Genomic DNA, 25,206 nt, shown 5'->3' on the forward strand with positions numbered 1-25,206 from the left:
AACTAGCCTGGCTTTGTACGAGTCTAATGCTTATGATTTATGCTTTAGCCCATTTGCACTCTATGTTTTGTGTCTTATGGGAAGAGTACACAGATCCTATGTTCCAGAGCTCTCATTTCTTCTATGGCAGTCACCTTCCACTTAAGACTTTCTATAGCTTCATATATATTCTTTGGTATTATTGCACCATCAATACTTGTAGTGAAAGCCATGAACTTCAGTGATAGACTGTGTAAAGATATGTGCTTACACATAGAGTGCTTCATGCACGACCTTGTGCCCTTTCTCCAAGGCAATGGACATATCAAGAGAGGGATCGTAACTCCCTGGTTTATATGAGTCATCCGAACTAGTCTCCCCTAGTTGTGTTTCAGCTTTATTTAAAAGGATTTTTTTTTAATAGATAAATTGACGAACTATTTACATTCCATAGAAAAAAGCAGCTAAAAAACAAAATTCATTCCACTAAATTTTTCTATAAAGTTTAAATATTTTATCAAATGTTCTATTTTTGATAATTTTTCTTTTTTTCTTTAAAATATTACACCACTCTATTTGTATCAGGGTACAACTTACAAGCACATCTTATAAATTGCATATAAAAAGAGAATAAATTAGACTTTATATAAAATTAAAATGAATAAAGAAAAACGATTTATAAAAATAATACAAAATTTCCAAAGACCACAATAGATCATTAATAGGTTTTTAGAAAAACTTAAGCATAATTGATTGATTTTTGGGAAGCTTCCAAAATAACAAAATTACTTCGACTATTTACAAAATATAATAAAATTTTAGATTTTATAGATAATAGATACGAGTAAAAAATTTATTATATTTTATAAATACTTTAGTTCATTTTATCATATTTAAAAATATCTTTAAATTTAAAGACCCTTGCGTATTATGAAAAGAAAAAGAAAGCCAAAAGAAAAACTCCAAAGGAGAAGAAAAATAGGTTAAAATATCTTTCTTTCTAGTCATCATACTTTAAAATTTGTTCGAATCCAGTCATTATACTTTTAAATGTCCAATGTTGTTATTTATATTTTCTATAAATCTTAAATTCAGTTCTTCAAAATTAATTTTTACCGACATTGGTCACATAATAACAATAATTAGCAAATATATATATATTTATGAAATGTATTTTTAAAATTTAAAGTAAAAATGTTAGTATTAAAAAAGAAATAGGTAAATGGATGATAAACTACCACAAGTGACTAAATTAAAATTTTATTGACGGTTATATTTATTAAAATTATACTATTTGAAGTAAAAAGATTAAATATAGGGATCAAAATTGTATATTAACTAAAACCAAATATGCACAATAATTTACAGATTGGATAAATGGAAAGCAAGTGAGGTGGCGAAAGATGAAGGGAATTAAAGGGGAAAATCGGACGGTGGAGATTTAAGGGGAGGCATTCTACAGAGAGGGCAAGAGGGATTCAATCTCAGCCATTCATCAATACAATCTTGATGGAAGAAATGTCGACATTGTGGAATAGTCTTCACAGTCTCTTTGGGCCGATATTCCGACAGACAAATTGGGCATATATTGTCACTGGGCTTTGGTAGACGCAAGCTTTCGCCCAAAACAATTTTTGGGTATGAGTCGATAGTGGGCCCATCTAGGCCCATTGTAATGGGCCGAGAAGAGATGACCCAGTGGGCCTCAATGCTTGAATTGCGCCCTCTTGTGGAGGATGATCTGACTCTAGCACAAAAGCAGCATAAGAAGCCCAAAACACACATGGTTGCCGGTACTCCAACTCCGATTGATATTGCATACCGAGCTCCTCTTGGCATCCCTACAACCATTTCCACTCCGTATCACTTTCAAGCATAACAATTATAAATATACTCAAATCTAACAATTGCTATACTCTAAAATACTATGTGTTAGTACACTATTTCTATTCATATAATTTTTTTTATCACTAAATCAAATCTATATCTTAGTTTTTCTTTAGTTGAATGTATAATTTTTTTTTATAGATAAATTACACTTTTGGTCATTGAGATTTGAAGTTGATATTTATTTTGAGTTTTGAAAATTGATACTTTAGTATTTAGTATTTGATGTTTTGAGAATGGTTTCAGATTTTCTTTTAAAGTTTAGTTATAATGATTTTCCAAATATTAAAGATAAAGTGTTATTTTTGAAACCTTAATGACCAAATAGACATAAACTTCAAATCTTAAGAACCTAACGTTGTTCGTCTTTAAATTATTCTAAACTTAATTTAGTATTTACTTGTCAAAGTAACCGACTAGTATAAGCCTAGATTTTTGGAACATGATATGTCTTAAAGCTATAACAATAACAAACTTGGCCTATCTTTTTTTCTTGTTTTGCTTCATTAGACGTTTATCTATTTTAATTTAATGTCATTTTATAATATTATATGTTCTAGTGTTTGATGAATCAACAAGACAACAACCATCAATAACTAATTTTGAAAACTAATTAAAAAGAAAATTCGAAAATGAGACTTTACCTAACTCTTTGATTCAAATAAATCTATTGTCGATGGGTGATTTTTATCCATATAATAGTCAACTCACAATTTGGTCTAACCCTAACTAATATAACACCTAAAATCCAATCTACTTCTACACCAAATAAAAACCTTTTAAACTGAAGTTATAAAATGTATACACAACAACTCAAATATTTTGATTTTCCATGACTAGCACTCTTTGAGAGAATTTGTTGGAATAACTTTTTCAATAATGATTGACAATCGAGATTCAAATAAAAATTTAACATTTTCTCTTAGTTTTTTAAGGTCTTTCCACTATAGAATCTTACGCAAGTGAACATAGTAGATATTAATCTTTCCAAATTTTATGGCACCTTTTTATGTTTTCAAATCTTCATCAAACCCAAGTCCATACCTCAGGTATAGTGCAAAGTGAGAAAGGAAACAGAGTGTGTGAGCGAATGCATTGGAAGTGCAAGAAAAAGTTATTTATCAACACACCTGGTGGTTATAGAAAAAGAGAATTAAGTCTAATAAAATAATTTAATAATATAAGCTTTTTTTAAGAATAATAAAAAAGAAAATTATTTACGTTTCAAGTTAAAAAATTACTGAAGAACAAAAATTTACTAATTAAGGTATAAATATTTTACTTAGTTTGCCATGTTTTACATTTTCCAACTGAAAATACACATTTAGGGTATGTTTGGGGTGGGGTTTTAGGAGGAAAAGGATTAGGAAATTGGGCCAAACCGTGTTTGGCCCAAGGATTATGATAAAGGGGGATTAGGGTTATCCTAATTCCTAAATAACCCTATCTTATCCTATTTTTACTTTTTTACAACTCTACATTACCCTACCCAAACAATCCAATCAAAAATTTATTATTGTTTTTTAAATTACTACAATCATAACTCTTCTCCCAAACACATATTACCATAACACTACTATCATAATCCCTCCTCCAAACACATACCATCATAACACTACCTTTCATATTTTCTCTCCCAAACACATATTACCACAACACTACCAATAATAATCTATTCCTCAAACACATATTATCATAATACTAGGATTATCATAATCCTAGGATTATTATAATCTTTTTCTTCCATAACTCTTTCCTTCCCCCAAACACACCCTTAAGTAATATATTGGCATAACAACCCAGACAACTCTCAAATGAATAACACCAAATGTTAGACAATTTTTTTTTTTAAAAAAAAACTTTTTAAGAAACAAAAAAGGAAAATGTATGAAATTAGTTGCACTTAGTTTTGTAAGATAAAAACTTCAACTCATTAATCCTATCAATTTTTATTTCCAGACACGGCCATCTTTTTAATATTTTATATTTATTAGCTTTTATTTTTGTTTTAACATTTATTATTTTTTTTAAAAAAAAACTAAAATAGTTTACACTTAGCTTAACCTAAATTAAAATAATCACACCTCTAAATTATATAACCGATAATTATAACAACTACTCTCGAACCGACCTAAAAAGGTACGTATAAAGGGAAGAAAAGACAATATGAACAAAAGAAAGAAACGTACCACTTGGAGTTGATGTATTGTATTTGCATTGAATTTCATTTGTTGAATTGGGTTTAATCCCACATACTCCTCCATTTAACTCGCACTTCTTACAGTTAGGCTTTTTCCACACCAATCTCAGATCATTTCTCAAATCCAAATCCCATGAATACGATTCCGAACTCATCGGCACCGATACAGTCTTCACCAACTCACACCTCGACGACAAAATCCCATTCACCATTGAAGAAGAAGAAGCAAAAACTGCATACGACAATCCACTAAGGCAAGAAATTGGGTTCAAATTGAAATCATATGGGATTTCATCACTCCCCGAACAATTAAAGAAGGTGAAATCTACAGTGTTTTTCGCATCAAACGGCGACCCAAAAAGCATAAGAGACAGAATCTTTCGAGGAAGACAGTTGTTTGGATCATTGACCCAAATTTCTTGGTTCTGATAATCTATGTATTGAACTATAAATTCCCCTGAAAGTGGAAGATGGATTAATGGTTGACCTGTGGGATGACATGTTAAGTCAAACCCGGGATACCCACATGATTTTGGTTGTTTGTTTTGAATTCTGAAAGGGAATCGGATGGTTTGAAAATTGCCATTGCAGGTGGAGTCGAAACAGAGTTCTGAGGTTGTTGTGAGGTTGAAGAAGCAGAGAAAGCAGAGAAAGCAGGGGAAGAGGAGATGATAATGAAGCATCATTTATTTTTATTTCTTTTAAAGTAAAAAAGGGAGAAGAAGAAGAAGGGGTTTGTATAATATTGGTTGTGGATTTATATATTGTCTTCTAAAGAAATGGAAAGTTGGTTTTGTAGATTCTAATTAAACAAATGGCATTAACTAAGGAAAAAGTCAAATGAAACTATTGAAATGAAGTAAGATTGGTAGGCCTAAGGGGCCAAGAAAGCTACCATCTACACTTGATGTGATCTTTAAGGACAAATGGAAGAAACCAAGGAACAAGTCCAAATTAAATTTCTAAATAATATTGTATCGTATCAATGTAGAGAACACGTTCGGATTTGGATTTTGACAAAATATTAGATAACTAATTGTCCCATGCCTAAGAAAGATTGTTCAAAAGCATTTTAATTTGAAAAGCTTTGTGTGTGCGTATGAATAGTGTAATGTTTTAAGAAAATGTTTTCTTAATTGAAACAATTTCTCGTGGAATCTTTCTAATTTGTGATTTTTTTTCTTCGATTTATAGTTTTTAATGTTAATTCTTGTGTTTCTAGTTTTTTTTCTTTTAATTTCTTTTCTGAAGGTCGTTAGCTACTAACAATCAAAGCCAAACTAAGATCCTCACAATGAGTATTGCTAGCATAACCAATCTACGAATGTCAAGGAGTAGAAGGTAACTACAAGGCCAAAAGTGCACTTTGTATATTGATGTTTCTTCGGTAATAATGTGAGGTTTTCTCCCAACATTAACATTTAGCTTCTCATCATGAGATTAGAATTTGACAATCAAGTCCTTTTCTTTCATTTTTTTTTAAATAAAGGTAAGGTTGAGTATAAAAACTTAGAGCTTTAATACTAAAAAAACAAAGCATGTCATTTAACATTGAATTGAAAAAAAAAATTGTATTAGAATGGTCCCTACTTTAATATATTATTTGACATGTCATTGACTAATTTATTCATTTATTTTGTAGATTCCAGATAATTTTAAAAAGCTATTTTTGTAACAAACAATGAATGAAAAATAAAAAGTATAAAACACTCTGGATTCTCTCAAACTAAACTATACTCATAGTATAATGGTTGAAATGAGGATTTCATTGATGGGGAAATTGGAGGGAAGTCATTTTCCTTTCCTATTGGGTAAATTTTATTTGGATGATAGAGCTGATCCAATGAGTTACATAAAGGTCAACGCAAATGCCAATGAAAAATAATAAATATGCAAAGCACTCAATAAATTCAATATATAACAATTAATACATTAAATTTTTAATGACATATGAGCAACGATGGAAACTTTGAGATAGGTAACTTCACAAAACAAACCATCCAATATACAAAACAAAAAGTCAGTAGCAAATCATTTTTTTCTAAAGAATGTCGATGTAGTATTTGATGTTACTCATTAAAATAGAATTTTTATTCTTTTTACACAATAAACAAATATGGGAGGTTTGCTTTCATATGAATTTTGGAATATTGTAATCCAACAAGTAAGAAGGTGTTTGAATCATCAACTTAGGGTAGTAGGTCTACTTTTTGTTGGAGCCAGTTAACTACATTCATCATTTTCAACTTAATATTGAGAAATCCATTAAAAGACTCAAATTCAAAATTAAAATGGAATTACCTCCTTTTTTTATAACTTTTTGTTTAATCTTGAGCAACTTTACAAAATGTAGGAGCACTTCCTGAAATAGCATAACGAGTGAAATAGAACAATCTAGATATTATGTGCAGGTGTAAATAGGTTGGGTTGGAAAGGTTTTTTGGGTTGGCTTAAATTAGGTAACCCATATTTTTAAAAATGTAATAACTCAACTCAAAATAAATCCTTGCCATTTGGAGTTAATCCAAATTATTTGAAAACTATAACCGTGAAAAAAAAAAAAGAAAAAGGGGAGAGTTATCTTTTATAGAAAAGAGGACCAATTTATTTCACTCATTTAAAGTCAACAAAGGGTAAAAAAACCATTTTAAGTAAAAAAAAAAAGAAAACCTATCGTGTTTACCATTTGGACTCCTGTAGGTATGCAGAAAGTTAAAAAGTATTATAAAACATAAACTTAAGAATCGGTCAAAAGATTGGATTAAAAGGTAAAATTTGAACCAAAAAAGTCTATGAAAAAGATGCCTTCTTTTTATCCAAATCCATAAATTTGGTCCTAAGCATGTTTTTTTTTAATTATTATTGTTATTCCACTTGTACCTTCACTGTATCATAAACGAGCAAGCAAGCAAAGATTTTAATAGCCATTTTGACTTCAAATTCTGATATTAATCAACTTCAGAGTGCAAGAACATTTTAACTTGCCAACAACCAATAACAATAATCAAAAGATTAACCCAAACTGTACATTATTCATTTCTGAGAAAAACAGAGCCAACTATCTAAAAAACTTGAAAGGGGGATTGAGACTTTTCAAAACACCTATCAACATGATAAGAAACAAAATGAAAAACCACCAAAGGACTACAAATATCACAATCCTCTCTACTATATATTATTTAACCTATCTCCACACCATCATTCACCATTCCTCCTTTACCTTACCCTTCTAAAAATATAATAATAATAATAATAATAATAATAGAGCCAACAGCAGAAACCCATTCCTCACATGCTGCACCACCTTGCTTTGGGGTGCTCCCTCTGGAATTGGCTTTTTATTGAGTAGAACAAGTTATCAAATCTTCAGCCAAAAGTATAGAATTTTTCCTTTTCTCCATTCTTAGGGAAAGCTTGGACAAAAGCTTTTATCGCCTATGTCATTACTGTGTGTCTGCTGCTACTACTACTATCTTGTTGTCTATTGTTATAATCTTGAGAGCCGTTACCAACGCCTTCATACCCTCCTTCCCCTACAATACCGCCCTTTTCCTCCTTAGCTAAATACTTGTCCACCTGAGCAGCTGCTTGCCGTCCTTCCGAGATAGCCCAAACCACAAGGGACTGGCCTCGACGGCAGTCTCCCGCTGCAAATACTCCGTCTACACTAGTTGAGAAGCGGCCATACTCAGCCTTGAAGTTAGACCTATTGTCTTTCTCTATGCCTAGCTTCTCTGCTACTGTCTGTAAAATGCAAAGAAACAAGAGCATACATGTTAAGTAACTTGAGCAAGTGTTGTGTAGTCATGGTTCAGCTCGAATTAGATATGTTCTACTATAGGTTAACAATAATAAGTCATCCGTACAATCAAGGATGTGGAGCTCGAATTAGATATATTCTACTGTAGGTTAACAATAATAAGTCATCTTACAGTCAAGGATGTGGTTGGTTTAACTTGTATCCAATTTTGAAGATAATTTATTTTACTTTTAAAAAAACTCAACTGAAAAACATTTTATTCTCCTTTACTCTAGTAAGGAATGAAGCTACTAACCGATTCAGGCCCCAGGAACCCCATCGCCAATAAAACAAGATCCGCCTCTATTATTTCCTCGCTGCCTTCCACCTCCTTAAACTGAAACCTTCCGTCGGCATCTTTCTCCCACTGAACACGAATTACTTCAAGCCCTTTCACTACCCCATTCTCATCTCCAATAAACCGCTTAGTCAAAACCTCGTACGTTCTTGGATCTTTTCCGAATTTGGCAGCTGCTTCCTGGTGCCCATAGTCAACTCGGAATATTCTAGGCCACTGCAACTCCGCAAATGGTGAAATTAATAAATATGTTAACCCCATCAACCAAAGTAATTTAATAACAATCACCCACTGCTTATACAAAGCAAGGTGACAAGTTAAAAGGCAAACCTGTGGCCAAGGGTTTCCTGGAGCCCTGGTCTGTGGCGGCTGAGGAAGAAGCTCGAGGTTTACTATACTGCTGCAACCATGCCTTATAGAGGTTCCTATGCAATCTGTTCCAGTGTCACCACCACCAATCACAACTACCTTCTTGTCTTTTGCAGAAATGTAGTTGCCGTCTTGGAGATTGCTATCAAGCAAGCTCTTCGTGTTTGAATGAAGAAATTCCATGGCAAAATGGACTCCAGCTAGTTCTCGTCCAGGTACAGGAAGGTCCCTGAGACCAACAAACATTACTCGGCTTATTTCCCAGATATTCTTCAAGATGATTGAAACTGTCCATCAAAATTGGTTACTAAATTTAAGAGACTTACCTTGGTTTTGTGGCACCAACAGCCAAAACGAGTGCATCATTTTCCTTGCGAAGCTGATCGAGAGAATATGACGTATCAGTTCCAACGTTGGCATTAACAACGAAGTTAACACCTTCCTCTGCCATGAGGTTAACCCGCCGCTGAACTACATCCACTTTGTCAGTCTTCATATTTGGAACTCCATACATCATAAGTCCTCCAATTCTGTCAGCTCTTTCATACACAGTTACCTTGTGTCCCATTTTATTTAGCTGGTCGGCTGCAGCCAATCCAGCTGGTCCACTCCCAACAATAGCTACTCTTTTCCTGCATTCATTAACAAAGTTTATGAAATTTGAATTGAGCGGTCTAAAACAAAACAACCATTACATCGGTGTCCTAATAATATTAAAATAGTTACTAACATAGAAAAAATTGATCTATCCACAAAGTTGATGCCTTGCACAACAAATGACAGAAAAAACAGCATACCCGGATCTCACTTGAGGAGGCCGTGGAATCATCCACCCCTCTTCAAAGGCCTTGTCTATGATGGCACATTCAATGTTTTTGATGGACACAGGATTCTCAATAATGCCAAGAACGCAAGATCCTTCGCATGGTGCTGGGCAGACACGGCCAGTAAACTCTGGGAAGTTGTTTGTTTCAAGAAGCCGCTCCAGGGCTTCACGCCACCTATTCTGATAAACTAACTCATTGAATTCAGGAATTTTATTACCAAGAGGGCAACCAGAGTTCTCCTGAAATTATTTTTAAAAAATGATCAGGGTGAGAAAGAAAATGTAAATGCTCGTAAAGTAAGCAAAAAATGCATAGTATAATCTCAGCAAAAGAAAGGCAGTAATGATCGTCACCTGATGGCAAAAGGGGGTACCACAATCCATGCATCGAGCTGACTGAGTCTTTAAGAGCGGCCCAGGTTTTGATTCCTCCATAACCTCCTTCCAATCTCTCATTCGAACATTAGGATCTCTGTACTTCACTCCTTCACGTTCATAAGCAATAAAACCTCGATGCTTAACAGCATCTGGTATCTCAGTAGGTCTCTTTGGAGGTTCTGTCTTTTCAACCTTTAGATGAAAATTCAAGTCAGACCGGTACAGGTCAAGCAGATCAAATTTAACACCAATCAAGATAAATTGACTTCCAAACTGGAGACTGGTCAATGATACTTTAAAGTAAATTAGTCTATTGGATCTCAACAGTTACCTGTTCAGAATTCCCATTCAACGAGGCAGCAGCCATTTTCTTGAGCTCCTCAAACGCATCCTTTTCAACTAACTCTGCCTCATCTGACTCCTCAGCATCTTTAGCAGATGGTTCTAAAGCCTCTTTGACAGCTTCTTGAGCTTTCATGTCAGCAAGAATACGCTTATATTCCCTTGGGAAGACCTTAATAAATCTAGGCAATAGGTTCTCAAAGTTGTCAAGGACTTCTTTGGCTAAATTGCTGGATGTGTGACGCTGATGCTGCTGTATCATCATTTTGAGAGTCAAAATATCATCCTCTTCTTCAACTTTATCAAGATCCACAAGCTCTAGATTGCATCGGGATTCAAATTTACCATCCATGTCAAGAACATAAGCAATACCTCCACTCATACCAGCAGCAAAATTCCTTCCAGTTTTCCCAAGAATGACAACAGTGCCACCAGTCATATATTCACATCCATGATCACCAACACCTTCCACAACAGCCTTTGCCCCTGAATTACGAACACAAAACCTTTCTGCTGCCATCCCATTGAAATAGGCCTCACCACTTGTAGCACCATAAAGAGCCACATTACCTATGATTATGTTCTCCTTAGGATCAAATAAACTTCCCTTTGGTGGGTAAACAACAATTTTGCCACCTGATAATCCTTTGCCAACATAGTCATTGCTGTCACCCTCCAGCTCTAGCATTATCCCAGGGCAGAGAAACGCTCCAAGACTCTGTCCAGCACTTCCAGTGAATTTGATATGAATAGTTTCAGAAGGAAGCCCAGCCATGTGGTAACGCTTGGTTACCTCATGGCTAAGCATTGTTCCGACGGCTCGGTTAACATTGATAATTGGTGTTTCAATGTACACGGGGATACTCTTTTCTAAAGCAGACTTTGAAAGTGCAATCAGTTTTTGATCCAAAGCCATGTCCAGACCGTGATCTTGTTTCTGCACGCAATATTGAGCAGCTTCAGGTCGTAGATCAGCAGCAGGTCTGAGAAGCAGAGATAGATCAATATTCTCTAGCTTCTCATTTTGCCAAGCAACTTCTTTATCAACTTCTAACACATCTGAACGACCAACCATCTGATTGACAGTACGGAATCCAAGTTGTGACATGATCTCCCTCATTTCCTCAGCTACCATAAAGAAAAAGTTGATCACATGTTCAGGTTCTCCTGCAAACTTCTCTCGAAGAACAGGATCTTGAGTAGCAATTCCAACAGGACATGTATTTTTGTGGCACTTCCGCATCATAATGCAACCCATTGTAATAAGGGGTGCAGTGCTGAAGCCAAATTCCTCTGCACCAAGCAAAGCAGCTATAGCCACATCTCTTCCAGTTTTTAATTGACCATCCGTCTGAAGCACTGTACGACCACGAAGGTCATTAGCAACCAGAGTTTGGTGAGTTTCAGCCAACCCCAGTTCCCAAGGAAGCCCAGCATTCTTGATGCCGGTCCACCTTGATGCACCTGTACCTCCATCATGACCTGAAATTAGTACATGATCTGCGTGGCCCTTAACAACTCCACTAGCAATTACACCAACACCTGCTTCAGAAACCAACTTCACACTAATCCGAGCAGCTGGATTTGAATTCTGAAAGCCAACAGGAAAGAAAAACACTCAAAAAGTCGGTCGTAAGAGGTTTGTATTTGTAAACTATTGGCTTCACAGTCTAGTTTACCTTGAGATCATGGATTAACTGAGCAAGATCTTCAATAGAATATATATCATGATGAGGAGGTGGGCTGATAAGCCCTACCCCAGCTGTAGAGTTTCTCGTTTTTGCAATTTCACCAACCACCTTATGACCAGGAAGTTCACCACCTTCACCAGGCTTGGCACCCTGACACAATAACAATTTTGCATATTAAAATAGAGCAAGTTTTCAGACAATAAATAGCGATAGTTCTTATTTCACCTCACCACATTCAAATGTAGATATCAATTAAAGATGCAAAACACCCAGAGGTGCTTTGCAGACACAGCAACATCTGCCATGAACATAGTTCCATAAAAAAGATGAACCTCTGTTCCAATAGGAGTGAAGAGGCAAAATGGAATGCAAATAGGAAAACACACCAACATGAAAAACCAAATGAATTCAAACAAAATATCAAAATAATACCTGAGCCATTTTAATCTGCAGTTCGTCTGCATTAGTGAGGTAGTACATTGAAACTCCAAACCTCCCACTCGCAACTTGTTTGATAGAACTTCTCTTTGGATTCATTGAACCATCAGGAAGAGGCTCCATTCGAGATGGTTGCTCACCTCCCTCACCTGCAACCAAAATTACCATACAAAAAAAGTTCAGCACATGGCGAAGGTAGTGATGCCAACATCTATCACTAAAAAGCATACGTTTGCAAAGTTTAAAGGGAGAGACAGAGTATCTATTTGTTAAAAGACCAAAAGAATGCAACAATAAAATGAAAAATCTAGACTCAAAAAGAAAGTTGGAAAAATTACAACTACTAGAAAATTCTTCATTTCCCTTGAAGGAACTTTTGGTTGAGAATAGGACACACCTGTGTTTGACTTTCCACCAATTTTGTTCATAGCCATGGCCAAAGTAGTGTGCGCCTCCAGAGAGATTGATCCATAACTCATTGCACCAGTGCAAAAGCGCTTAACAATTTCACTAGCAGGCTCCACTTCATCCAAAGGAATACTCGCCCCCGTCTCTTTGAATTTCAGAAGTCCTCTCAAATTACATGCTTTATTTAGTTCATGGACAAGCTTGGAGTACTCCTTATAGGCATTTACACTATTAGTTCGAGCAGCCTCTTGTAATTTTGCCATGGCAACTGGATCATTTAAGTGAATTTCACCACCTTTCCTCCAATGATAATCCCCAGGGTTTGGTAATGCTACAGCTTCTGCACTACCAGGGGGGAAAGCTCTAGAGGGGAAAGCCATTTCATGCAAATTATGCGCATCACGAGCCAGCATCTCAAATGTTGCACCCTCAACTCTGCTTGGAGTTCCAGCAAAGCACTTCTCAACCACTTCGGATGAAAGGCCAAGTGCTTCAAAAATTTGAGCACCTTTATACGAGGCCAAAGTTGATATTCCCATCTTTGCAAGAACTTTCATCATCCCGTAGTTGCTTGCCTTGAAATACTTTTTGACCAATTCCTCCTTGGTGTGGAATTCACCACTTGATTTTGCCGGAATTTTACCATCAATTTGTAATCTCCAGATGGCTTCAATAGCCAGGTAAGGGCATATAGCATCAGCACCAAACCCCACAAGTGTACAAAAATGGTGAACTTCGCGGGGTTCTGCTGATTCTACTATCAAGCCAACTTGAGTGCGTTCTAGATTTTTAACTAGATACTGATGGACAGCACCAACAGCCAGGAGCGAGCTCACAGCAACACGCTTGCTTGAGAATGCTAGAAAATAAATAGAGAAAATTAAACAGGTTAGAAGATGCATAACTAAAAGTAGAAAGCATAAATGAGAATGCAAAACACTAGAATACCTCTATCAGAAAGAACAAGTGTAGTGAAACCCTCCTGAATTGCATTCTGAGCTTCGGAACAAATCCTATCCAAGGTCTCCTCCAATCCTCTCCTACCAAGGTATTTTGGATATGTGATATCTAAAACTTTACTTCGCCAGCCCCTATAGTTCATCTTTTTTATTGCTTCCATTTCTCCAATGGATAAGAGAGGACCTTTCAATGAGAGCCGATGGCATTGTTCTTCAGTAGTCTCAGTCAGATCCCCTTCTGGACCAATCATACATTGCATGGAGGTCACAATCTTTTCTCTGATGGGATCAATGGGAGGATTTGTAACCTGTGCGAACATTTGCTTGAAGTACTCAAAGGTGAGCTTTTCTCTGTTGGACATGACAGCTAAGGGAGTATCATTTCCCATGGAACCAAGGGCCTCAACACCATCTTTTGCCATAGGAAGCAACAACATCTCCAAGGCTTCAGTAGTGTAGCTGCACAAAAAGTTCAATGAAATTACAGTTTGCCTTAGTACAGGAATGGAATTGGATGGCTTAGGCAGCAGCTCATTATACATACCCAAAGGCTTTCAAGGGAGTGAGTAAGCCATGAATGCCCATATTGTTCATATTGTCCTCAGCCTACAAGTCATATATGAGTAATCATTAGATAAGTATAATCAATGAAAAGCTATGGGTGATTGACTTCATCCATACTTACAGACAATGCTCCTGTAATCGCTGGAGTGGTCATTTCACTTTTATCAATTGAGCCAATGACGTCCTTTAGTTCAATCTTCTGGTTTTTAAGCCATTCTCCATAAGGCCTAGCAAGAGAATATTGCTGCTTCAGGGCTTCATCGTCTACAACAACATGATTTTCAAAATCCACTAAAAGCATCATCCCTGGGTTGAGCCTTCCTTTCCGTGAAACATCTTCTGGTGCAATGTCTACGACACCAACCTCACTAGCCATTATAACTCGCCCACTGTGAGTTACATAGAAACGACCAGGCCGCAGTCCATTGCGATCCAAAGTAGCTCCAAGATAGCGGCCATCAGTAACTACAGAAAATATTGCAAATTATCAAAAATTCAGAATTCTCATGTAAAACAAAATTTGAAGTGATTCAGAAGTATATGTATCATAATGATTACATGAAATAAGAGCCGGTCCATCCCACGGTTCCATAAGACATGAGAAGTACTCATATAATGCCTTCCTCTGAGGATCCATATTCTTGTCATTTTGCCATGCTTCAGGGATCATCATCATGACAGCTTCAGGAAGACTTCTACCAGCTCTAATTAAAAGCTCAAGAACACCATCAAAAGCTCCTGTAGGGTGGAAGCACCAAAAAAATAATATAAATAAATAAATCTATAACCATGTATCATGCAATAAGCAGGCATAGAACAATCAAGCAGTTTTACAGGCCCAAAGAGATAAAATAAAAAATAGGCGTAGTTCACCTGAATCTGAGGAACTGGCATCCACAATAGGCAATAGATGTTTTAACTCGTCTTCTGATAGACCGAGTTCCTTACACTTCAGTAGACCTTCACGTGCCTTCATCCTAAGGGACAAAGAAAAGTTTTCTTCAGATTAAATCGATGATGTAGTTCACAAGATATTGAAAGAGAACAAGGGAATGAGCAACTTTCATAAGCCCAATTAGATAGCATACCAATTCACGTTGCCTCTAAGGGTGTTTATTTCTCCATTGTGGCCCAAAACACGCATAGGCTGAGCACGATCCCAACTAGGAAAAGTGTTGGTTGAGAACCGGGAGTGTACCTGCACAGATATTTTAAAAACCCAATTTGTCACTTTTTTCCTTGTATCTTTCCTACTTTTGGGAAAATATAAAGTGAAACAACAAATTACAGGCAGTCATCATCTTCGGTCAACCTTGACAGTGATTTTTAGCCTAAGCTAGACAGTTACACAAAATGATTTCTTTTCAAATGACTATTGCAGGCTGAATTCTCGACCAACTGATCGCATATGACTGCCTTGTGTTTCTGTAAACATGATTCACTTGGTAATGAGGTTTCTTACCAAAGTCACCCAACCATCCAATCCAGCATCCAAATTTAACAAGAAATCAAGGGAGTGGAAGAACTTAAGAGATCATTCAAACCTCAATGCCTCAGAAGTCATTCCTCAACCTTGCATCTCTCTTCAGTTACTGGTTGTTCCCATGCTGTTTGTTGGAGTATATGAAGTTAGTGGAGAAGAAGAAAGTGAATGGATAAAATATTTACCAGGGCCATGTAGCTCGTAAACCTTTCATTCCCAAGATCCAGGTAATAATCTTTCAATTGTACAGGCTTCAACTGACCTTTGTACACAATAGTCCTACAAAATTACGGCTGTGAATTCATGTTCTGATAAAATTAAAGTCAAATCTTATAGGAAATTATCGCCCTTTCCGAATTACCTAGAGGAGAGAGAACATATGTAGAAATCTCTAGCACCACCGTGCTCAAGATTTAGTGCAGCACGAATAGCTACCATTGAGAGCCTTCTTAATATGTACATCTATTTGAAAAAACACACAAATAACCACCTGATTCTGATTAAATTTAACCAAATGGATTCATAATTGCACATTAAAGAAATAACAGGACCAAACTACTGGCGCCAGTAAATTAAAAAATGGATGGGAAGGTCACCTGTTTCTCCAAGTCAACTTTCGATTTTGTACTTGGGGTAAGGAACACTTGCTCAATCACAGGTTCCGTCAGCAAGGCAGACTTCCCCAATCCAGTATTGTCTGTTTGCACAGACCGCCATCCAAGAACAGAGTGCCCAAGTGATTCAGCAACCTTACACAAGCAAATACAGGATTGAATCATCAATAGATCACAGATTACATCCTACAAACTTCGACTTAACTAACCAATACGTTTCTAAACATAATAGAACAACTCAGCTCGAAACTTCAAGAACTTACCTGGAAGTTAGAGCAGAAAATCAAAAGAAAAAGATGAAAAGAAAATCCAGTAGCAGAAAAATACCTGTGCAAATACTTTTTTACTTTCTTCTCTACGAGAATCCGACGTGGGCAAGAAAAACATGCCAACAGCATACTGTCCCGCCGGTGGGAGTTCGAAACCATTATCTCTTGCCGCCTAAAAAGAGGACAGCTATCAGTACCCGTAAACAAGAATCAATCAAGCCTACGAAAACTTTTTCGGTAATTAGTAACTAATTTCGCGATAAGAAACCATGTAAAATATTACTTGTTTAACGCAAATCATTCATGACACCCTGATTAAGCATTATATTTGAAAAGTAGAAGGCAAATCAAAATCGAAAAGAAGAAATGGGATTTCCTTCAAAAACCAAACCATTTTTGTGAACAATCATAAAAGAAATGAATCAAAATTAAAAATGAAAGCAAAACGATATGAAAATTCATGCCTGTTTAAAGAACTCGTGTGGAAGAGCAAGAAGAATTCCAGCTCCATCACCAGTATTTGTTTCACAACCGCAAGCACCTCTATGTGACATACGAACCAACATTTCCAAAGCATCTGTAATCTGCAAAAAGCAAAACCACCCAAATTAAATCCAAAAAGAATTTTAAAATCAATATACCGAATACATATCCACGTTAAAGAGGAGTCCAACCCTAATATGGCATACAATATTTCCATACATTAAAAAAAAAAAAAAAAAAAAAAAAAAAAAAAAAAAAAAACAATTTACAAAACAAAATCTCATGATGCTAACCGTTTTGCGGCTGGTTTCGCCGGATAATTCAGCAACAAACCCAACTCCACAGGAGTCCTTATCGAACGAAGGATCATAAAGACCAAGAGGTTTCTCAGGCACAGCCGACAAACCCGACCGGATAGCAAGTCGAAGCTTCGGTGACCGGCCAGGACCATCCAAATGCCAAAACTGAAATCTTCCGGATCCCGGAGCCCTCAAGCGGGCTCCAAAAAACTTCTTCTCCGACACATTTAACAACCCGGACCCTCCCTTGGAAGCGGAACATCGAGCAGCTCTCGCTCCTAAACGAGCTTTGGGGTTAACATTCAATTGAGGCTTAACAGAGGTGTTATCAAATGAATAAGGAGCAGCCGGAAGTTTAAGAAGAGAACCAGGTTTCGCCAGCATTGTATAATCACAAACGAGATTAATACAATAAATATACTATCACACACAATACACAAATATAGAATTCCCACGTCGTACAAAGAGCAACTCAGCGGATCTGATAGTTTAATATGTGAACGAAACGCAAACTCAAAATTAACGAAATGGGTGTTTAGGATTTATCAAAATCAACAGAAAAAAAAAAAACAGAAAGTTGTATTAAGATTAACAAAGAAGAAGTATGGTTTAAATAATATATTGGGTACTATGTTTAGGGGAAAAATCTGGAAGATATATTCAAATCTGGAAGCTAGAAAATCGGAAGAATCTCCCTATGACCAGGTGATTTAAAGAGGAAAGAGGTTTAAACAAACAGATTTTGCCGAAAAATCGGTGGAGTCGGCCGATAAATTCAGCAGCAGCAGTTCTGCTATTAGGTTTCTTATTTCTTCTTTCTTCACATATAAAGGAAGAAGATGAGTGAGGATTTATAGAAAAACCCAACAACGAAACCATAGATGAGAGAGAGATAAACAAGTTTTAATTATTATTATTTTTCATTTTCTCTCTTAAGAAAGAGTGTGTGGGCACCACAAGAGCCCAAGGGAGGGAACCGAGGGCTAATTTCGTCATTTTACTCACTCTCACTTTTTTTCGATTTTTATAATACAAAGTGACAGCTCAGATTTCTCAAAATATTCCACGTGGATCTTTGGCCTATGCGGCACGCTACAGCCGCTTACGGTGGACCCCACTCCTAGATAAAATCATAAAACTTTATCATAATCATACAATAACCCTTCCTCCACGGTTGTTTCTTCTTTTGCCGTCATAGGTCACCGTTTTCTTTTTTTCTTTTTTTAATACCACGTAGGCTCCGACCCGAACCTGGACATCCAAAGAGGAAAAAGTAATAAGCAGAGACCGTAAAAGTAGAAAACGTATTCTGACATGGAATATTTGTTTTTTGTTTACTTTTTAAACTATAAATTACACACACCAATTACCAATACAATTATATAATAATAACTTTTTAAAATTCCATTGGAAATCAAAGAGATCGATGAGGGTATTTAGGTCATTTACCATACCCAACCTGCCACTCTGGTGGTGTCAATTCCCCTCTGTACCCTCTCCGCCATTTGAAAATATATTGCGTATTGTTCGATAAAAAATATGTAAATGTTTCATTAACCACTAAATTCCGACTTTTGGGCCAAAGTTGTAATTTAACGTTAATTTAATTGATTACTGCATATAGAATCTATCTCTTAAGCACTTACTGGCTTACCAAACATAATTAAGAATAAACAATAAATATTTATTGTTTTAAAAAGTATTTTTTAAAAAAATAACTTTTATAAATCCATGAGACGATAGGAAAGAACAATAAAAGGATAAATTTAAGATTGGTAAATCGTTATAATATAAAATTGTATTTAATTGCTTTTGCATTCTCTTTTTAATATCACAAACTAATCCTATCATCAACTTTTTAAAATTCTATCTTGAGTTGGAACATAGGGATTTTATTTACTAATTATTTGTGATATTTTTAAGTTAATATATTTGGAAGAGGAACTTTTAATTTTGACTTTGTAGTTTTTAGCAATTTATTTGAATTAGTACGCCAGTAGTAGTTCTAGCAATTTGCGAGAGAAAAAGAGATTTAGGTGAATCTTATATTAGTTTTCAATTGAAAGTAAAATAAGGAAATAAGAAATGTGAAAGTAAGTAGGGTAAGTTTGAGAGTTGGTAGGTGGGGGTAAAATGGTAAAAAAAAAGGAAGGGTTGGTGTAAATGTAAACGGGAAACGAGAAGTTAAAAAAGTAAATATAAAAAGAAGAGAAGAGGGAGAGACGCGGCCAATAGTATTTAGGAGAAAAGGCCGCCACCGGAATTTACGCGGCCAATAGTTAGTGATTTTTCTCGATTAATATTTTAATATTTTCTTCCTTTAACATCGATAATACATTCTCATATATGGTATGTGTACTTTTATATATAAATATTAAAATCTAAGTGACATAATTTTCTTTTCATTTTAAAATATGTCATATCACTGTTTTACTCTATTTTGTCAATGTCAATGACATATTTGAATCCTTATTTTAATAACAAAATTAACGTATATGTCTACCACTCCAACCAACTTTTATTTTTATTATTTTTCTTTTTTTTTTTTTGGTTAAATCAAGTGTATACATGAAGACTTGATTTTGGGGATAACATATACCATAGTCATATCTTGAATAATATACAATTCCAAATTTTGAAATGGATAGTATTATATGTACTATTTAATTTGGTTGAGTTATGTTCATATATTACATAGAGTAAGAGATTTGAATATTTGATTTTGAGATTCAATTGAATTACGGGTAAGGTTAGAAAGCATTTGTTCCATTCAATATTAAGAAATATGTTAAAAGAAAGAGATTGATGTTTTTTTTATTCAAATAAGGAATTACAGTTACAAAGCACTACCTAAAGTCATCGTTATAAACTATTGAAGAAGAACGTCATGCATGAGATATTTTACCTTCTGCACACTCAAAAAGGAACCATTATTAAACAAAATTTGTGTATTATATTGATCAAATCCCTCTCGACTCTTCGCATCTCAATACTACAATCCAAGTGACATAAGTTTTCTTTTTATTTATAAAATATTTTACTCAATTTGTCAATGTCTAGTGCGTGTATAAGTTAATTTTTATTCAAATGATTATGTATGTATGGCACTAGTTGAGGTTGCTTCCAATAACTAAATCAAGCGTATGAAGACAACCTTTTGATATCAAAACACTAATATAATCATACTTTTTCAACTAAAATATATTTAATGTAAAAAGTACTGGTTCACATCCAATAGTATAATGAAATTGTTGATACAAGACGCTACCTAAAATTCATGTAATAAAATATTAGAAGAGCAACGTCATGTTTGAGATATTTCACCACATACGTGATTTTTATCAAGAGCAAAGTTAAGTAATGACACGTAACTTAATTTTAATGTCAAACTATAAATAACATCATAATAATATATAGAGTTGACTTGGTTACACGTGACGTGATCGTAAATTTTGTAAAAAGGATTGGTAATTGTTACACATAATTATAAATTTGTTTATTTATTTTTTTAGAATGAAGAGAGAGAGAGAGAGAGAGAGGAAGATGTGAGAGAGAAATAAAGATTGTGATATTATATCAACTTGGGGTGACTTAAGGAGTCGGCATCACAGGAAGAGAGAGAAGGAGAAGTAAAGAAGCACTTTTCTTGCAAGTAAAGTTATAAGTGCTTCGTATTATCAATATCAGATATGTACGGATATATTTATTTATTATTTGTTTTCCCTTTCTCTCTCTTTTTTTTTAAAGAGAATAAGATTGTACGTTGTATTCAGGTTTAAAATCCATTATTTTCTAAATTTCCTACCTGGTGTACTTTCTTTTATTTTGATTTCTAAATTTTTAAGAATTTTTTTTTTAATTTTTAAATTTAAAAGAAATGTATATTTTGATATATTCGTTGACACTCAAATAGAAGTATGAATTGACTTTTATATTTGGATTACTACGATCAATAATTTAATCAAAAGAATTACTACGATCAATAATTTAATCACTTTTGAATAATTAAGAATTTCAAATTTTAAATAAAGTTTAGAGGATAAATTAACATTTTATTGGAGAAATAAAAAAAAAAAGAGTAACTCTCTTTAAGATTTTGATCACCACCATTTTGGTACATTGTTATTCTAATTCATTTTCTCAACTCATATGTTAGATGAAATTTCGATTTCGTAGAATTTTTTTATATATGTGTTTTGCACTTGTTTTATTTTTCTAGTTTATTTTACCTTGTCAATGATGTTTAATTTAATTTTACTTTTAATTCTATTCAATAGCGTTTATTTGCTTCAAGATTTCAATTTGAAATAAAGTAATGATAAGTAATGGGTGGGAAATCGGGTAAAGGATGTGAGATATTTAACTTTGAAAAAAAAAAATTAGTTTCTAACTTGGGTTTATTTAATTATAAGTGTTTTATGTTTCTTTTTTGTTGTAAAAAAATTTATAGAATAAATTAACAAAATTTATTGATTATTTATTAATTTAATTATTACAATCGAGTCTAATCATTCAAATATAGAAGTTTCACGTTTTCAAAAGTTTAGAAAAAAACAAAACAAAATTAAATGTTTAAGGATCAAAAATAGGATTTTAATCTAAGGTTGTTATTCATCCAAAATTATATTTAGTGATAAGTTGTAGAATAACGAATGTATTTGTTCATATATAAATGTGTTTCCAAAATTAGATAGAAAGGAAAGTGTATTTTATTTCACCCAACTTAGTGATTTTGACTCATTATCTAGAAATACACTTGTCTAACCAACTATATGCTCTGTCTTTTTCTCTTCTTTTCTCTTTCTTTCTTTTTTTTTTTTTTTTTTAAATGTATTTTTAGGATTCATATGAATTCATTTTATTTTTGTCCACTTAAATTCAACATCCAAATCGAAACTTTCAGAGGTTTTTTAAAAAATATCACAAAATATTTAAAACAATTTACAGAAAAGTTCTAAAAATACAAAAAATAGCACAATCGTTTAGATTTAACGATCAGTTTTTTGGGATTTTTATATTTGACTGCGATTGTTGTTTGTGTATTTTCGATGATTTTTTAGGTCTTTTGTATTTAATACACGAACTAAACAATATTTAAAATCAATATAAAATTTATGATCGATTGAAAAGAAAGATTATAATTTTTAAAAATATACAAAAGTAAAATTGACGATGGAAAGTAAAAAGAAATTGTGAAAGAAGATGAAAAAAAATAATAACCGACTTTATGAATTATTTATTATTAATGTTGTTTAATTATACACGTGAAATTATTAAATTCTTTTTGAAAAATAATTGTGTTTTCTCATAGAAGTACAAAGTGGCATATCTTATCAACTATTTTTCCAAAATGTTTGCTCCAAATTCATGGTTTCAAATCAAAGGGATGATTGAAATGAAAGGAGCTTGACTTGATGACCCCTTTTAAATATATAGCAAATGAGAAATCAAAATATATTGGTTGAAAGTGTTGAAGATAAAAGAGAAATGATGGATGGTCATGGAAATAAAAAGAGATAGTAATTTTAATAGTTTCTTTATTAACTATTTTGTTTTTTAAAATTTAAACCTAAAAATACCATTTTTACCTTAAAATTTCTCATTTCATCTCTAGTTTTTTAGCAATGGCCTAGACAACTAAACTAAAATTTGAAAACTTAAAAAGATAGGCTCGTTTAGTAATCAATTTGTTCTTTTTTTTTTTTTTTAAAGTTAAGTCTAGAAACACTAATTTTAAGACATGGAGATAAAATAAGTTTAATTTTAAAAAAACCAAGTTACTAAATGGAGCTATGACTTATAACTCCTAAAATACTTCTTTTATTTTTAAAATTTGGCTAATAATTCAACCATTTCACTTAAAAATATAATATTTTTATAAGAAATTATATAAAAAAAAAAGACTTGTCTTTTATTTTTTGTTTGGAAAGAACAATTGATTAGTTGCAAAACTTGACCTAAGTTTTATTTCAAATGGTAAAGAATGAAAAGTATATGATAGGAGATGATTTTGATTTGATGTATGATATATGTCCATGTGTGTTATTGTATATATGTTTTGAGTCAATTATGTCCAACACCATATTTAATTTAAATAATAAAAATGTCATTTCAATATTGAGAGATGAAAAATAGGCCTACCAAATGGGACCCTTTGTTTTAAATGATGTTTTTGGTTGAGAAAATTATTAAGCATGGCTTTGAAAAGTAAGCCCCCAAGACACTGATTTCTCAACTATGGTAGTTGGAAATGGACTTCTTCCATCCTTTTCTTTTCTTTTTTTTTTCCTTTTAATATTGTTTTGCTTTGGGTCATAGGTAAAAGGTAATGATTTTTGCTTTGCAACCAAAATTTAACCTTGTCTATATTAGCCCTCTTTTTTTTTTTTTTGAAAATGTATTAATTGAAATTTGGATATTTTAAGGTACAAGTATTAAAGTTAGAGTTATCTTAAGCAAGGCTAAAAACAAATAAGCCTCTAGTTGGTTTAGGTTGACTAACTGAACTGGTAAATATATATATTGAGAAATAGGATTCTAGATGTACTTGGTGTGCCTTAAATTCCCAAGCACCGTAAACTATCCTAACATCGCGAAACTACAAGTGACCACATGTGATGTCGAAAAAATGACATTATATAAACAATCTCATTTGACGACACCAAATAAAAATAATAAGTAATCTCTAGAGGAGAGCTTAACATTGCTTTTGTGGACTTAGCTGTACTATATACAACTCACTATATTAACTCAAACATTATGTTGTGGTAGACTATATATGTAACATAGATTTTTTACAAAGGTTGGCTCAAAAAAGATAGAATCATATCATCAAGTCCATAAGGGCCCACGACAATGACAAATTTGTGCGAAAAATTTGAATAGCATCAAGTATTAAGATAAGTGGTATATATATATATCAAATTAGGATCATTTTATGTTTATATATTGCGTTTATAATCATCCATAAGTTTTGTTCAACTAACGATACTAATTTAGAAAGGAAGAAAACTTAGTTTGCAGTGTAAAATGAATATTGATTGAGAAAGAGACAATTGTTAAACCATATATGCCCTTTACCCTTATAGTCTAAGAAATTCAAATGTCACTAGTGAAAGACATATGTCTATCTAATTTGGTCTGTCCTATTGTATATATATGTGTTATTTTCCATTCCTATATTTTATGTGTATATATATCAAGTATTAGATTGAATAGATGTCAACAAATTATTGGCACTATTCTTTGGGGTGATTTTCTTCCCTTATGTTAGTCTTTTTAAGTTTTGGCTTTATTAATTTGGTGTTATATTGCCTTTTAGATTTTTCTAAATTTGTATTTCTCTTTTTTTTTTTTTTCAAATTCTATGTCATATATCGTTTTATTTTTTAATCTAATTTAAAAATATAAAGAACAAACACATTTTTAAGAGAAAATAGATTATAAATTCATTAATCTAAACTAAAATAAACAAACGACAATAACGTATATAACTAACTATCATTTCTTAAACGAATTTTCAAATATTCCAATAATTCTAATATAATATGTCCATGTTGTTAGTTCACTTGGTCAAATTTTATTTTTCACTTTAAAAATAGAACATGTTTTCTTTCAATTTGTTTATAATATTTTAGGTAAAGTAATTAAGTTTTTTACAAAAAAAAAAATTCTTGTTCCTTTTATTCTGCTCCAGGATAGACTGACTGATTCTTCACAGTTTCTTCAAGTTCAAGTACTTATGGGAACATCTGAATTCCCCAACTCTGTCAACGGATCTTTTTCTTTGAGATCTCCCCGTGAAGGAAAGCTTGATTGACGTCTAACTGGGATGAAAGTTGGGTCCGTGCGGAATGTAAGCGGGTGCGAATGGTACCATTTGGAGGAACTGGACTGAAGGTGACGTCTTGGCATAATAAA

General features: G+C 33.6%; 2 protein-coding genes across 3 annotated transcripts; both read right to left on the minus strand.

The window, feature by feature from the left end:
• Window positions 1-1,223: 1,223 nt before the first annotated feature.
• Window positions 1,224-4,849, minus strand: LOC103485700 (RING-H2 finger protein ATL20-like). The gene is made up of 2 exons (XM_008443396.3): window positions 4,056-4,849; window positions 1,224-1,820 (listed from the first exon to the last, which is right to left on the minus strand). The coding sequence occupies exons 1-2, from the start codon at window positions 4,750-4,752 to the stop codon at window positions 1,393-1,395; spliced, it is 1,125 nt and encodes a 374-aa protein (XP_008441618.1). The 5' UTR covers window positions 4,753-4,849; the 3' UTR covers window positions 1,224-1,392.
• A 2,229-nt stretch (window positions 4,850-7,078) lies between these two features.
• LOC103485701 (glutamate synthase [NADH], amyloplastic) lies at window positions 7,079-18,153 on the minus strand. Of its 2 annotated transcripts, XM_008443397.3 has the most exons (22): window positions 17,281-18,153; window positions 16,969-17,088; window positions 16,563-16,676; window positions 16,218-16,370; window positions 15,983-16,083; window positions 15,807-15,900; window positions 15,227-15,336; window positions 15,012-15,115; window positions 14,697-14,876; window positions 14,260-14,603; window positions 14,119-14,180; window positions 13,564-14,033; window positions 12,605-13,474; window positions 12,202-12,356; window positions 11,758-11,919; window positions 10,068-11,669; window positions 9,713-9,928; window positions 9,330-9,598; window positions 8,859-9,164; window positions 8,494-8,761; window positions 8,122-8,379; window positions 7,079-7,810 (listed from the first exon to the last, which is right to left on the minus strand). In XM_008443397.3, exons 1-22 carry the CDS (start codon window positions 17,668-17,670, stop codon window positions 7,502-7,504), a joined length of 6,657 nt encoding a protein of 2,218 aa, XP_008441619.2. In that variant the 5' UTR covers window positions 17,671-18,153; the 3' UTR covers window positions 7,079-7,501. The 2 variants fall into 2 exon arrangements, with proteins under 2 accessions (XP_008441619.2, XP_008441620.2); XM_008443398.3 differs by lacking the exons at window positions 15,983-16,083; window positions 16,218-16,370; window positions 16,563-16,676; window positions 16,969-17,088; window positions 17,281-18,153 and adding an exon at window positions 15,683-15,745 and having other exon boundaries at window positions 15,829-15,900.
• Between the last annotated feature and the right edge of the window lie 7,053 nt (window positions 18,154-25,206).

This window comes from Cucumis melo, chromosome 6 (assembly GCF_025177605.1).
Source record: "Cucumis melo cultivar AY chromosome 6, USDA_Cmelo_AY_1.0, whole genome shotgun sequence".
In the NCBI taxonomy this organism is placed as follows: Eukaryota; Viridiplantae; Streptophyta; class Magnoliopsida; order Cucurbitales; family Cucurbitaceae; genus Cucumis; species Cucumis melo.